At 37.2% G+C, this 14879-nt stretch overlaps 1 protein-coding gene across 6 annotated transcripts in view; it reads left to right on the top strand.

Annotated features, from left to right (window-relative positions):
* The window catches only part of LTBP1 (latent transforming growth factor beta binding protein 1), a 193588-nt gene that overhangs the window by 56277 nt on the left and 122432 nt on the right, over positions 1-14879 (top strand). For 5 of the 6 annotated variants that reach the window (XM_014950707.1, XM_014950706.1, XM_014950710.1 and 2 more), the window contains exon 5: positions 10707-10874. In XM_014950707.1, coding sequence (XP_014806193.1) covers positions 10707-10874 — 168 coding nt within the window. Of the gene's footprint in view, positions 1-10331; positions 10875-14879 lie in introns of those variants that run through there. The other variant, XM_014950711.1, reaches the window with a different exon arrangement.

The raw sequence follows: 14879 nt of genomic DNA, 5'->3' as shown, positions 1-14879 counted from the left end.
AGGGATGTTAAGGCTATACTCTGATTAAACAAGGTGTGTCCAGCAGACTGAAGTGGATAAAAATGGAATGAACAGCTGGAAGGCTAACAAGCAGAAGTAACTGAAAAATCACAACACAGTCTATTTGGAGGGACTATGGAGTCAAATTCACTTCAGTTACTCGTGGGAACTGACATCCATGTTGTGTTCCTGAGGTTTTACATAATCGAATACAAATAAGGGAATGGGGTAAGTGTATAAATGTCAAGCGCTTTTTTTGTTTTGTTTTCTCAAGAGCAAAACATTGCATGTGTGTTGAGAGCCTTTGCTCAATTTCAAGAGACAAGAGGGATTTTTCAGGGACATTCTGAAACGTTTAAGAAAAAATTTTGGTTCCATCATTATCGGAGTCAAACAACAGTGTGGCTTTTTTGATGACAAAACACAAACAGTTTTAGCAAAGCATCGTTTTCCTCTCTATCATTTGAGAGGGCTACCCATACTGCTATTGAAAGGCATGACAGTTCATAACAGCCATTTGAAGTTTGCATTTGATTCCAGTGGGACTTGGAAACAAGAGACTAAACTCCAAATGTGAATTAAGTGGCTTAACTAGATTCACACTAATGCAGTTAACTCTGTCAAATCAAGCAGCACATTTACTTTGCTTCTGCTTTAAAAAGTAGAGTGACAGATTCTGAAAAAAATTACTTTAACAAATGAACATAGTTTATTTAGCAATTATAGAAGACTATGGAGTTCTTTGAAATCCTTGGAGACAGAACAACTCTGTATAAATACAAACTGTTTCCCTCAATATACTATAGCTGCAGGCATTTTAACAATACCCTTTCTAAGCTGTCTTCGTGATTGTTCGTGTATCCACAAAGGGTTCACAGTTGAGGAGGCCACTAAATCAGCACCCCCAAAAATGTACTGTATGTCTCTTTTTGGACTCTGAAAAGATTTTACGGCCACTGAGCTTACCAGTAATTGAACGTCTGTGTGACAGGCAAAGGCTGCTGGTGCTTTTATAGGAACTAATTTAAATGTTACATTCTTCCAAAAATGAATGATCCTGTCTCTCTCTCTGCTTTAAAATATGGAGGCCAAGACTGATAAACGGCAGTAAGGGGAAAAATACTGGAAAAAACAGATTGGTGATCTGGCAAACGGAATTAAAATCAGTTCAAAGCGTGTTTTAGCTAGGGGAAAACACAGGCTGAGACAAATGCATCTCAACTGCTGTGATGAAAGAGAATTGGCTCCAAAAGCAAAGATTTCTCAAGAAGAAAAAGAGAAGAGGCTTTCCAGAAAATTCTGTAGGGGAAAACCTCTATGACGTGTTTGAAAAATAGTAATTTAGCTGAATATAGAGACTGATTGAATCCACACAATTAAACATTAAAAGTCCCTTAGCCAGACTAACTCCAGAGTTGCTGTGATACAAGTCTTGGATACCAAGAATTGGTTCTGAGTGTTGCAAGTAGCTAAGTCTGGTTTTACTCATAGGAGATGTGAAAGTGTTCTTCTCTGTCAGTGCCGTCGCCCATGCCAGAAGGAATGAACAGATGTTGACAAAAAAAGTACTGCAAGAAGAAGGTCCTTTCATACCCACTGAAACAGATTTCAGAATCAGTGACATCCTTATTTCTGTCGTCATTTTTTCCCCCTTCAGAAAATCCAAGGAAAAACAGATCTTGGCTTTGTGCAGTGCTGAGGGAGAGGATTTTTAATGGTGATTCAGCATGCAGAGAGGGCTATGTTCATTTATAACTTAATTCCATTCTATCCTTTGTCACTGTTTACAGTTTGTTGACTTCCTTAGTGCTTGTCAGTTGCTTCCTTTCAGGAAATGGAATGCTAAGTGAATATACTTAGTAAGATAATGTTAATTTAATTTTTATTCCCTATTCTTCCTGGAAATGGTAAACACTTTTAAAATCTTACACCTAAGACTTGGTTTCTCATTTAAGGGAGTCACCCTGGAAGAGGTAAACTGTGTCTATTTGAAGAATTTATTTTCTAAAGAAATAACGCTCTTCCAACTTAAGACTTGTAATACTGTCATAGGGCAAGGTAAAGTCTGTTGTCTTGATCATTAAAGGAGTCTAGATAATTACCTTGAGCAAAATGCATAATTTCAGATGAATGAGATCAGGTGGGAATGAGTGTTATTGCCAGGTGTAAAGCCCTAATTCAGACCTTCTTGAAAGAGTCCTGTTAATGAAGTGGACAGTAGTGGTTGTATTTAGCTGGTAATACTAAAGTGTCAATGACACAAATAACCTGTATTCATCTGTGCCCACCTGAGCTCCTGTATGGCTGTAAGTTTGTGTGTAAACATGCTGACTTTGCTGTCTGAACACGCAGTTCCTGCAGTAGTACTGCAGTTGCCTCCATCAGTAGAAAATTGCTTGTTGTGGGCTGTGGAATCATTACTGCTTCATCACAGCTGAGATGAGCATTGTGTAGAATGGCTTTCTGTCCTAGACATAAAGACAATTGTCTGTGTCTATCTGTGGATTTTTTGGCTTTTGTTCCCTTATCCCTCAAGTGAAAGCCTTTTGGGTCCAGATGCATTTTAGGTACTTAAGAATCTGGATAACATGAATGGGAGTTAAAAAAGGCTTGTGGACCTGAATCCTGTGCTGGATTGCTTACAGCTGGAGTTGTCACCAGCCCCAAACCTGAAGTGTGGATATGAACTTTCAAGCATGAAACTCTTTAAGAGCTTGAAATTCTGTTTCAAAAGTGCTTCGCTCTGAAGAAGACGGGTCATCTGGGTGTTAATATTTTGCTTAATTCCCACCTGGACCTGCAGCTGAAGCACTTGTCTGCCTGCCTATCCATAGAAGTGCAGTGAACTAAGCCTTGTTAAACTCTCTTGCAGGATTGAGCTCCCTGATGAGTGCTATAGTGTAGTCATGGTGGGGTTTGGAAAACAGCTGTAGCAAAGAGTCACTGATTTCCTAAAAGAAGTGTGTCTGAGCCCTAAAAGGATTTGAACTAAGCCGTCTTAGATCCTCAGCATTTCCTGTTTGATGGGTTGGGCACATTCCTCTTCTGTGTGCTGGTTAGGCTGATTGCTTCATGCAATTAACTTTTTTCATCCCGTGTACAGGAGACCTCAGACTGCTTAGTGGTACAACTCCAGGATAAAATTTAAACTCTTTAGCATCATATCCATTTGTGGATCTATTTTACATGTAATGCCTTCAAAACAAATAAACAAAAAACATATTAGAAGAATTGTCTCCCAATAAATTTAGCTGAATAGAGGTGAGTCAAATCTGTTGGACATCTCCTAACCCCATTGCAGTCTCTAATTTATTTGGGTTGGTATCTTTTTCTGGAACATCCTAAACTATGCAAAGGGAAATTAGGTTAATAGAATTGAAGAGTGGGTTACTTATCTCTCCTAGAGTAGACCAAAACTTTTGCTGTATTTTGGGGATTTTGGGGGGGTGGTAGGGAGGGTGATGAGGAAAACAAGAAAAGTCCCTCTTTCCTCTGCTGTGACAAAGAGCAAGAAAGAGATTGTATCCCAGTGATAATCAGGAAGAAAAAAAGGCTTTTTCAGATAAGTGAAAAGAGGGTATCTTCTTCCTTACCTTGGAAGCCACAAGTCTTCCAGATGGTCTCTTTGCCTGACTGTTAAGGATGCTGAAGAAGCATGCTTAAAACCAAGAGAAACAAGACTGCAATAGAAGCAAGATGTCTGAGAGCTCATTTCTGACTGGAGGGAGAAGACTGATAGGAGCCCCTAAGCAAGACAGGAGGAAATGATGTGAAGATGTAGTGACATGGCTAGTCAGAAATAGGTATGTAGAGGAGTGTGTGTGTATAATAGCAATGGTGGAAACTAGAATGGCAACAAAACCCGTGGAGGTCACTGTTCAGTTACTGTCATAATAGGTAGCTGGATTGTATTTTGCTCTCTGCATAAAGGCAATAGAACTGAGTACTTGAAAAGTGACAAAATATCAAAGCTTAAGCTTTATTAACTAATGAAATACCTGTAAGATCATACAAATGCAACAAAAACGAGGAATTATGGAAATAATAAAAGGTAGAAACAATGCTGGAATTAATTAAATGTCAATAATGTGTAGCTGACTAAACCTGGTAAATAAAGTCCAGTTTGACGTACCGCCTTCTCGTTCACAATGTTTGACTGGGTGGGTGTGCAGACAGATACCTCACCTCATGCAGAACTGTGGAGAGTACTTTTAAGCATCAGAGAAGGCAGTGGATCTTAGATTAAATAAAGCTGGATCATGTTATTTTTAATTTCATTGTGATGTCTAATTTCTCCCCGTGCTTGTGTTGAGAGAGTCAGGTGTGAGGTGTACAAGTGTACTGTAACAAACTTCCTGGAAAGAGCAAAGATGTGCTGCCCTACCTAAAGACAGGCATTGGATACTGAAGCAAAAAATGAAATTATCCAGCATCTATGCCTTGCCTTTTTGAGTAACAAACAAGTTATCATACTTGTTTGTGCTTGTGACTGTTACAGAAAGAGTAAGGCTTATATTCTGCCCAGTTTTCAGTTGGGTGAGGTTGGAATGCAGGAGGTTTGAATGCAGGTTTTACTCCCATGCTCAGAGCAGAGTTAGGGCTCAGTTTGGTCCTGCTTAAGGTTGTGTAAGGAATGTTCCATATCCATATTCCACATCCATATCAACAGATCAGAAAAGGATTTGGGAATTCTGTGCCTCTTTGACCTAGCCAGCAGACTGGGTGTAAGTGTGAAGCATCAATAATGTACTGTTGGTGGAGAAAATAAGTTACACCAACAGAAGCATTTTACATAAGCTCTATTAAGCAATTCTGCTGCTCTCCCCAATGCTGATCAGACCTCGGCTGTGTTATTGTCTAGTTTTGGACAGCATAGTTGAAGAAAGATGAGGAACCAAGTGAGTAGTATCAAAAGCAAAACAAGAAAGAATGGAGGTCTGCAAAATATGGCCTGTTAGACTAGAAAAGTTTAAGTGGTTTTTGTCTGGAGAAAATGAGACTGAGGGAGATTCATGGTAGCAGTCTTCAAGTATGGTAGAAATTGTTCCACAGAGGAATAAGGTTTTGTCAGACTTTGCTGCAGTTAAGGCAGGGCAACAATACACTGGAATTGCAACAGGAGACATGTAGGATAGATATTAGGAATGCCTTTATAATAAGAGAGGCTGAAGCACTAGAATACTTTTCGTAGGGACGCTGTGGGATCTGCAAAATAGAAGAGTTTTGAGAGTAGGCTGGATAAACTTTTTGTGTAATGCTGTAATTTCGTACTGTGTTGGGAAAAAGAAGAGAGGGGACATTAGGTGGTCTCTTTCAGTTTTTTATATGTCTAGCAAGGGCTGTATTCTTCTCAGTGTATAATCTGAAATTTAGGGAAGATCTGCCTCCGGTCTGTTTGTGAATATAGTGTGTGTTTATCTCTCTTTTTCTTTTTTTCTTTTTTTTTTTTTGTTTGCAGTTCTTAGCACTAATAAATATTCCAGACTCAGATATGCCCAAGATGTATCATAACCAAGTTTCAACGTGTTCTGATCTTTGTGAATTAGGTTTGTTTTTTGTTTTTTTTTTTAAATAGATGACTAATTGGTGTTAAGACAGAACTTCCTCATATATTGTCAAAAGTATAAAAAGGTCATTTGACAATAATTCTAAAAGTTTAACTATTTTACTGACGCAGTTGATTTTTTACACAATGTCAGCTTTCCTTTTGGCTGAACAAGCATTTCTAGTAGTAAAGACTAAACCAGGTGGACTGGTAAAATAACTGGGAGACACCTGTTTTAGGAAGCAAGTCATTTCTTTCTACTTTTTTTCTTTTTTTTCTGTCAGCATTTAATTAAGAAAAAAGAGAGGGTGTTGGTCATCTGAGGATTTAAAGTGTCAAATCTATTTGCTGTTTAAAAGCTTATTGGCTTTGATTTGACAAGATAGATTTTCATTCCAAAGTTCAACATGAAATTGCCTGAGATAATCTATTGTCTTTGGGAAGAGAATATAATTTTAAAATAGGATCTTTAGTTCTGATGAGATTCTATGCAGGTACACAAATGAAAACTGGGTTCAGTACAGAAGTAGACTGTCGTGAAAACAGTAGTACATATCATTCTTGGATGTACTAGTGGAAGGTCTACAGTTTGCTCAATTCTGTTTCCACAGGAGATTCATCTCAGGAATTTGTTATAAGTGAAGGTATTAAAAATAGAAAACAGAAAAACCAAACTCACGGACCCCTCTAAAAGTAGAGTCAGAAAGAAGTTTTGTGCAAGAATAATGGGAGAGCTGTGTGTAAGGTCTACCAGCTGAGTCCACAGTATAAACTAGTTACCGCTTGTGACTTTTATTGTGAATCCTTTTGATTAAATCACTGTGAAGCACAAAGACATCATACACACAATAACATAATACTTTTTTCAACATGTTAAAATATTTTCTTCTCTTAGCCCCACTTGACCTATGAAGACAGTACAATGTAGTCATCTTTTCAACTGAATACCATTTCTGCTTTCACTAGTGTTGCTGGCCCATTGTCTTCCTGCAAAACAGGGACATGCCACAAATCTTCTGAGATCCACTACAGCTATTGAATACTGTCTAGTTAAATCTCTGCAGAATGCTGGAGCTGTGAGGGCAGCCATGAAGTCAAGAAAAAAAAAGTGTTTATAGAAATTCTTCTAGAAAGAAATGAAGGCTGAGTAGCATTACAGACAAAAGGACTCAGGAGATTGAGGAGGAATCCTTCCCTTTATACAGCTCTGGCCAGGCATGGCCACGTGAGCTGTTGTGACCACTTGGACATAAAACCTGCCATCTGCCTTGTCTTAACTCATTCACCTTTTCTGTTAATGCAGAAAAAAAGTCAGTTTGCAATGATGGTCAGTGGGGGGCAGAAGGCGTTCTATGAAGAAATCTTTTTGCTTATATTTTCCATTTCTCCTGCAGTTGTTGTTGGATCATAAATCTATCTCAGCAGGAGATCGCTGTGTTCATAACATTATATCATAGTGTCTTACAGAGATGGAAAGAAAATCACATACATGCAGTGCCAATTTTCAACTAAAATCTCATCACTTTACCCAGGCATCTTCCTTTTCAAATCTGGCTCAAGAGAGTTTCACAGATTTTGGAAATTATGGGTACATTCTTCCACTGATCTCCTTTGATAAATTTATCTAAGAGTTCTTAGGTATAAGTGAGCCTGATCTATGAGGCAAGATGATGGTGCAGTTGGCTGAACCTCCCTGTTGTGAATTTGCTGCCTAGCTGAGGGAGGAAGCTTTAGCCAGTATTAACAATCCTGATTGTCCTATCTTTAATGAACAATCTGAGTTTATCTCTAGTTCTGCCATTTTTTTCAGTAGCTTTGCTATTTATTCAGTGTTTGTATCTTCTGGTTTTGTAGTCTTTAATCAGGCTCATTTATCTGGTCTTACATATGTGCTTCTTCAGTCTGGTGTTATGCTTAAGAGCAGAGTGAGGTGTTTCATTTCCACATGTTTAAAATTGGTTTTGAAGCGTTTTTGATACATTTCTGTCTATATATAAAGAAAATCAATGATTGCCGTGCTGTAGCACCATCATTTTTTTCCAGAAATAAATTTGAGATGATATAAGTTGCAGATCTTGTCATGTCTATGTCACAGTGGCATCATCAGTAAAGCTTCTGGAGTTTAAAAAGGAAAGTAATTTGTATGTTACCTTAAAAATGCACTGTCTCTCTTTAATACAAACTAGCCCAAAACCAAAAGAGGTCAAGGCTATAGCAGCAATGGACTTTTTCTAGCTTTAAATTGTGGCTTTTAACATTAATGCTGCCAAAGCAGCTAAGAGATATTGAAGGATATAGTATCTCATTTAGAATAAATCATCCTCTCTTTATACAAGGTTGGGGGTCAGGGAGGGGACAACACCACCACAGACAAGAAGAAAGGGAGAGGATTCAGGAAGTCCAAGAGTCTAACCTTGTAGGGTTTCTGCCAAAAGCTTCCTTTTGAGAAGGGTTTGTGGTCTGTTTTCAATTTACATCTAGATGTAGTACACTCACCATTAAGATCCCTGAACCTTAGAATGTGTGGGGCTAGTACTGCCTGCTTAGGTACAACTAAATAGAAGGATGAAGGTAATGTCTCTGCCTTGAAACACCTCCTCATACACTGGTCAGTTTTCAGCTCAGAGGCCATCATTAGCTTTGTATCCTTCCTAAATGTCTCCAGAAGAAATTGAGGAAGTTAAAAGCTGTGTCCTGCCAGTCAAGGAGAAGAAAATAGTAGTTTCATTATAGCTTTCATAAATCTGAGAAAGATAGTCTTTCCATGTTGAAAGAATATGAAGCTTTTTGCAACTAGTAAAACAGGAATATCTGTGAGAATTGAATTTGGTTTATAGCAAAATCATTGCTGAATAATGATTTGAATATTTCTAGGGGCTAGGACTTGAATCACGTTGGTTTTTCAGACTACTTATTTCCCTAAAAAGCTGCATGTAAGAATTGTTTCATGGATACTGCTTACACTTGTAGATACTGGCCTGTGTTTTTGAAGGTACTGTTCAACTGCTGTTCCTTTGTTATTACTCCCAAACTTACATGCTAACATTTTCTCACCCAAAAGGGCTGAGAGACAAATTTACAATTTCCATTCAGTCTCATACTAAGGCATCTCTTCTACCAAAAAACCCTATGCTACAGAGCTTTTCTGATAAAATCTGAACTAAGTGATAAAAATTATTTTTAAAAAATTATTTTTGTTATACACATTGTGCCCAAATTTTGTTACAGCTCAGGACTCAACAACATAGGGCAGAATACTATGAGGGAGAATTAAATCATGGTTTAGTTCCATCTATACTGGCAAAGCCAAAGTGTGGTTTTTTTTTTTTTTTTTAGCTAAGCTGGAAAACTTGTGTGGGTCCCCCAATACTAGTTTTTAATAGTGTAGGCAGGACTGACTTTTGTGACTCAACTAACCATGTTTTTTTAATTAGATCACATCCTAAAGGAAAAATGTTACTAAAACATCTGAAAATATAAAATAAAAAATGGATAGGGCTTTTCTAGGAAAAGATATATATAAAACTATGCAAATAAAATACAAAGATGGCAGTATTGCTTGTGAAGCTCTGTTTAATGAAAGAAAAGCTTAGAAGTTCTAGTCTCAGCAGTTCACAAGCCCCTTATGTCTGTTCATTGGGAAAGGTGTATTAATAATTTTCATAAGAAATGTTTGGCATCCAAAATTCCAGGGTGTCTTCTAAATTGACTAAGATCATAATACTAGCCTTTAATTGAAATACTTTATTTCTGTGTCTGTCCTGACTGTGCTTTTTCTAACTATTGTTTAGGGAGAATAAGGTAGGAGCATCTGTGCTACAGCTGCTGTTCAAATAGAGCAATGCCTTTATCGTAGACAAAACAGTTGGCACAATTGTTTTAATTTATTTGTTTATGAGGAGCCAGAAATAAGAAGGCTTTATAGTCTTTTGAAGTGGGAAGATTTTCTCCATTTTCTTGAGATTTTAAAAAAAATGTGTGTCCAGAGGGTATTTCATAAACTGGGTTAGACAACTATCTAGCAGCGTTTTATTTCTATGATATGAAGAAGGAGATTCTTCTCTTTCTGTGCGTCATTTCTTGGGCTTGTTGGGTTTGATATGAGAGTTCTTATTAATAGTTTCCACAAAGAGGCTGTGATATATTTATAAGAACTTGCTGCATTTATTAGTAAGTGTGCAGAGGAAAAACTGTTTTCTTTTCAAATAATTGCAAGTGGAATCTGTTCTTTTTTCCCCAGTTTTCCTAATGAGTATTTTTAACCTCTTTTTGTCTTCAGCTGTTACATTTGGAATCAAATGCATCTGTTTTTAAATCAACTTCTGTAACAAGTTCTTCTAATGAGCTTAATTTAGAATTAGTGTTTGCTCAGTCTTCATTACGTTCAAGTTTTTAAAATGACTGCAAGGAAGTATATAAAAAAAAGAGAATCTAGCCATTTTTATCTTTTGAGCTCAGAACCAGTATTTTCAAGTATTGACACTTCCTCACCCTTTTCTCTGACTGAGCTATTTATTACTTAAACAAAGGCTGACAGCAAATCTCAGTCTATAATATGTAAATCCTTGTGGAAAAATGGTGCCAAAAAACTGTGAAAAAATGGGTCCAGGCAGCTGCGTCACAAGGTTTGACCACTTCGGGCTGGGGTGCCAGGAGATTTGAGACAGATGTTTTCAGACATGCCGCATGCCTAAAACATTTCCAGGGGTCGAGCTACAAATAGTGACTTAATAAGTGCAGAAACAGGAAAAGTATGCAGGAGGACACAAGAGTTTATTCACCCCTAGGTGCACAGCCAGCCTCTTTACATTACATCTGCCTGTCAGGGTTGGCTATTTAAGCTGTCATGCCCTTGGTATTGCTCTTTGTCTGCCTGTGAATAAAGTGCAGCATTGTGATTACTAATCCCACTCCAGTGACTTGACTTTAAATGTGGTTTTGGAGCGGATCCCGGAGTTCTGTTTGCTAAGCTTCCTACTCCTGTTTCAGAGACACCACTGGAGATCTATGAGAGCGAGCGCTGCAGACTGCCCTCCTCCTGTAGACCTGTCGCCTTTTTCTCCCCCCCCCGCCTTTTTTTTCTCCAAAACTTTTTGAAGGAAATCAATGGATACCAAAGTGATCTGTTTATTTTTCTTTTTTTCTTTGCCTCGGCTGACAGTGGGAAATCACACTGGTCGCATCAAGGTGGTCTTTACACCCAGCATCTGTAAAGTGACTTGTACCAAAGGCAACTGTCAGAACAACTGTGAGAAGGGAAATACCACCACCCTCATTAGTGAAAATGGCCATGCTGCTGACACTCTGACAGCCACTAACTTCCGAGTAGGTAAGTACCCTGAAACTGTATTTGTCCTTAGCTGTCCTCTCAACTAACAGAGGGAGGAGATGTTTTGTTATTAATACCAGTTGTGCATCTGTTACTCTTTGTTTGGAGGGCTGTGCTGAGTGGGAACTATTGTATGTTAGACAAGCTTTCTGGTATCCTTCGGAAATGTTCCCAAAAGTTCCTTTTGTGTCATAGAAAAAGACTCCCATACTTTTCATCTGAATATTCAGCTGCAGGATTACAGCATGAAAAGCTGCAGCTTTTGGTAAAATTAATCCCTCAGAGTTTGTGTTGGTAAATAGAGAAAATGTCAGATTCTACCAAAAGTTCTGTTTCCTCTTTTTGCTTGTCAAATAAGTATCAATTGCACATAAAATCTAGCTAACAGTGAATCTGTCTCCAAAAATTGTTCAGAAGTTCCTTGAAACTACAATCCTTTCTAAAAACACATCAGCTTAAAAGTTTTTCTTACTGCTGAGAGTAAATCAGATTTCATATTTGTCATTTTTAGAAATGGAAATAATGTTAAGTCCAGTTGAAGTTATTGAAGCCATTAACTTCCCTGTTAATGTTTATTCTTTCTGCTTGCTCAATAAGATTTTCAGCAGTATGCCAGTCTAAACCTACAACTGCTTGACTGTGTTGAAACAAATCCTGAAAGCTATCTAGGATAATGGTTAGCATATTTTAACTGTACAGTATATGATATTGGTAGGAATTTGTTTGCAAGTATTAGTCTTGTAAGCTAAGAAAAGTAGAGGTATATGGATGCATACCTAAAAACTTTTAAATTTGTTGCTTCACACTATGATATCCTTAACTGCTCTTGGAAAGTATTTTGTAGTTATCCTGAAAATATCATAGTATAGTTTTCTAAAAAAACTTTTAATATTAACTATCTTGCCAATCTTTACTAAAGAATGCCAGATATGAACATTGTAATTTTAGTCTCCGTCTACTATAAACATAATGTCAGGCAGTGCTGAGACTGGCCAATACTGCCCTTTTGAAAGTACGCTATATTTCAGGCTCTGAGGGGGGAAAAAAGCTATTCCAAATCATTCTTCTTTTCTTCTGGACAGACAATACAAAGAGCAGTTCCCTCTCTTAACACTCCTCCTAGACTATCAGACTGTGGGTGAAAGCTTTTGAAATTAATAACACATTTCCTGATAATATGTAGGTTTGTAAAAATATATATGTTTTGGACTAATGATAATAAAATCAGTATTTTAAAAGAGCAATACAGCACAGTTCGGGTTTGTTTATGGTTGTTCTGAGGCATTTAAAAAGATAAGGATTTTTTTAAAGGAACTTTTTTTTGACTTTTTTTAAAGTCAAAGGCTTTAAATTTGTGTTTGATTTACCAATCTTTTGGCAAGTAAGTTTTTTGTTTAATTTTCTGACTACTGTGAAAGGATAGGGTTATTCTCCTCTCTTTTCATTTGACCTATTTTTTTCTTGAAATTATGAAATGCTGAGAATGGGCAGTCATGTAATTTGTCTGCTATGTAAATCTGTGCTGTAACACGACCTTCTCTCAAATACTTGAAAACTTGGAGAGTGGAAATGGACCTGTGAAGACGTGTTCCACACCTTCCTTCCTGGCCTCAGGCCATGCAGCTCGTGATGCACTGTGTACAATGGGCTGCTAGAAATATTCAACAAAAGCAACCTATGGTAGTATTTGATGGAAAGATAAGGGAGTGTTATGTTTAAAAATGTATAAAAACAAGTCACTACACATGTACAGAGATTTTTAACCTGCCTGTAGCTGTCTTCTCTATTACCTTTAAAAGACCAAAACCATTCACCACAGCTCTACATATCATCATTTTTACAGAAGAGGAATAAGAAAAAGGTCTAAACTGTGACTTCAGGGCTCTCCAGTTAAAAATAAAAATGCTGAGTGAATTGAACTTCTTAATAGCCAGCAAGGAGAGATACTACACCTGTAGACTGAGTTCTTTCACCGATTGCAGATTTTCAGGAGGTTTTGAATCAGGGTTTAAAATATATACTACTGAAATAACTTTTATATCTGTTCTCTAAGTAGTCCCTCTCATTAGCTTAAGCTTATCCTGATAGAGATGTCTCCTGATACACAAAGCAGAAGTAATTTATGGCTTCTGACATAATTTATTTTTGTTATATTTTTAACATCTGTAGTATGTTTTACTTGTGCTTTTTGCTTTCAAGTCCCTCTTCTAAACTTGTTTACTTACTGTTTATCCAAAAATGCAGAAATTCTTATTCTGATTATTTGACATTTTAAACATGCAACCATGAAACAGAATGTCATGTCAGAAAACACATACTTATAGCAAGGAACTGCATTTTTTCCAGTATGTTTGTTTTGTTTTTTTTTTAAATATTCTTCCTAAAACCAGAAAAGATAAATTCATGTGCCCTATTTGGAAAACTAACTCCTGTTCCTAATAATAGATACCTACTATGAGTGGGGAAATTGGGAAACTGCTTTAGGTTGTTAGATCTAAATACACTTCTGTAGCAGGAGCATCATTCTAGTATACAAGACTTAATTTAGATTCTCTGATGACAGATTGCAGTTAGCCACCACTTTGCTTTGTTCTTAATAATACATTATTTCTAATAATGAACCAGAGTAAAATTCTGTATTTATGTCCTATCTAAACTTTGTGCTGAACTTTGTAAACACTTATTTTCAGAGAGAATAAGTTGTAGTGCCTGTACTAAAGCTACTCAAGTTTTTCCATAGGTAATTTCAGACTCTTAAAATTTGCTCAGCTTGTCGTTTCAGCTGAAACTTGGTACCAGTGAGTCCAGACAAGGAACAATTCCAGTTTCCTGAAAATTTTATAAGATATGGATAAGCCATTAAAAACAAAAACCCACAACAAGAAACAGATTGGGGGAAATGTAGCTGTTCAGGTAGCTGAGGTTTTGGCTGTTCTCGTGAAGAGCTCTAGCATTTCAATGGAAGGTGATGAAAGCTTGGTATTTAAAAGGGAGGATCGCCTTGATTGCCAGTCTGATTCAGTGAAACTTTGGGAGTTTTTGCAGTTTCATTTTGTGAATGAGGTATGTTGCACAGTTAAACTAACCAACCTTCAGTGTTTCATTGGCTTGGAGAATGAAGGCATTTAACCTGAGCAGAAACTTCTGCTGAATAGATGATTCTCATTATTCTATTGGATTGCTGCATGTGCTGTTTGTATGGTATTTCAGTCCTGATGTATCTACAGAGGCTTGTAAAACAGGGTCGATATATGTGAGTAGGAAAGGATGCATATAGAATAACATATGAGGTTTCTGTCCCATTCACTGTTGATGTTACTCAGTGATGTGTTCTGTTTCTCCTCAAAATCATTCCACATTCCAAAATACCTATTTTTGAAATTAATTTTCTCTCTGTAAGGAGTGGGAGGACAATGATTAATTTGTAACTGTAAAATGAAGCAGTAAGGAATTAGTAAGTGCCCAAATTAATGTTCTTCATGCTCTTTACTTTTTTCCCTATTATGCATATATATTTAATTATAGGTTTACATTATGTTTTTTCCCACAGGATCCCCACCTTGTTCATTGCACAGGAATGACAGAACTTAGTAAAGGAAGCAGGCATTTAATACTTAAAATTATATTAATTATTCATTTGCAGCCCTGCATATAATTTAAAGCAGTTCATTCAAACTGTTATAAATGAGAAGTTAGAAAGAGTTGCATGCTATTCAGTGGAAGTGCATATCTTTCTGTAGAAATTTTGTGTCTGAGCACTTGGCAGTATCTCTGTCAAAGAGGGAAATGGGAGCATTCTGCAGATGCAGACCAAGGAGAGTTTAGGAATTTTTTCCAGAGACCATAGGAGACAATCGTGGCAGAGGTGGTGATAGAACTATTGCTGTTGCTACTCCCCGTTATGTCACTCTTTAAGGCTCATCGGTACCTCTTTTAACATTCCCTTCACCTTTTTTTCTGATCCCTTTTCATACACCCTGCATAGTTATCCTTCCTCCTGGCTTT

This window comes from Calidris pugnax, unplaced genomic scaffold (assembly GCF_001431845.1).
Source record: "Calidris pugnax isolate Ruff unplaced genomic scaffold, ASM143184v1 scaffold24, whole genome shotgun sequence".
Lineage (NCBI taxonomy): Eukaryota > Metazoa > Chordata > Aves > Charadriiformes > Scolopacidae > Calidris > Calidris pugnax.
The sequence above is the reverse complement of the archived record's forward strand: the minus strand, read 5'-3'. Positions and strand labels throughout refer to the sequence as shown.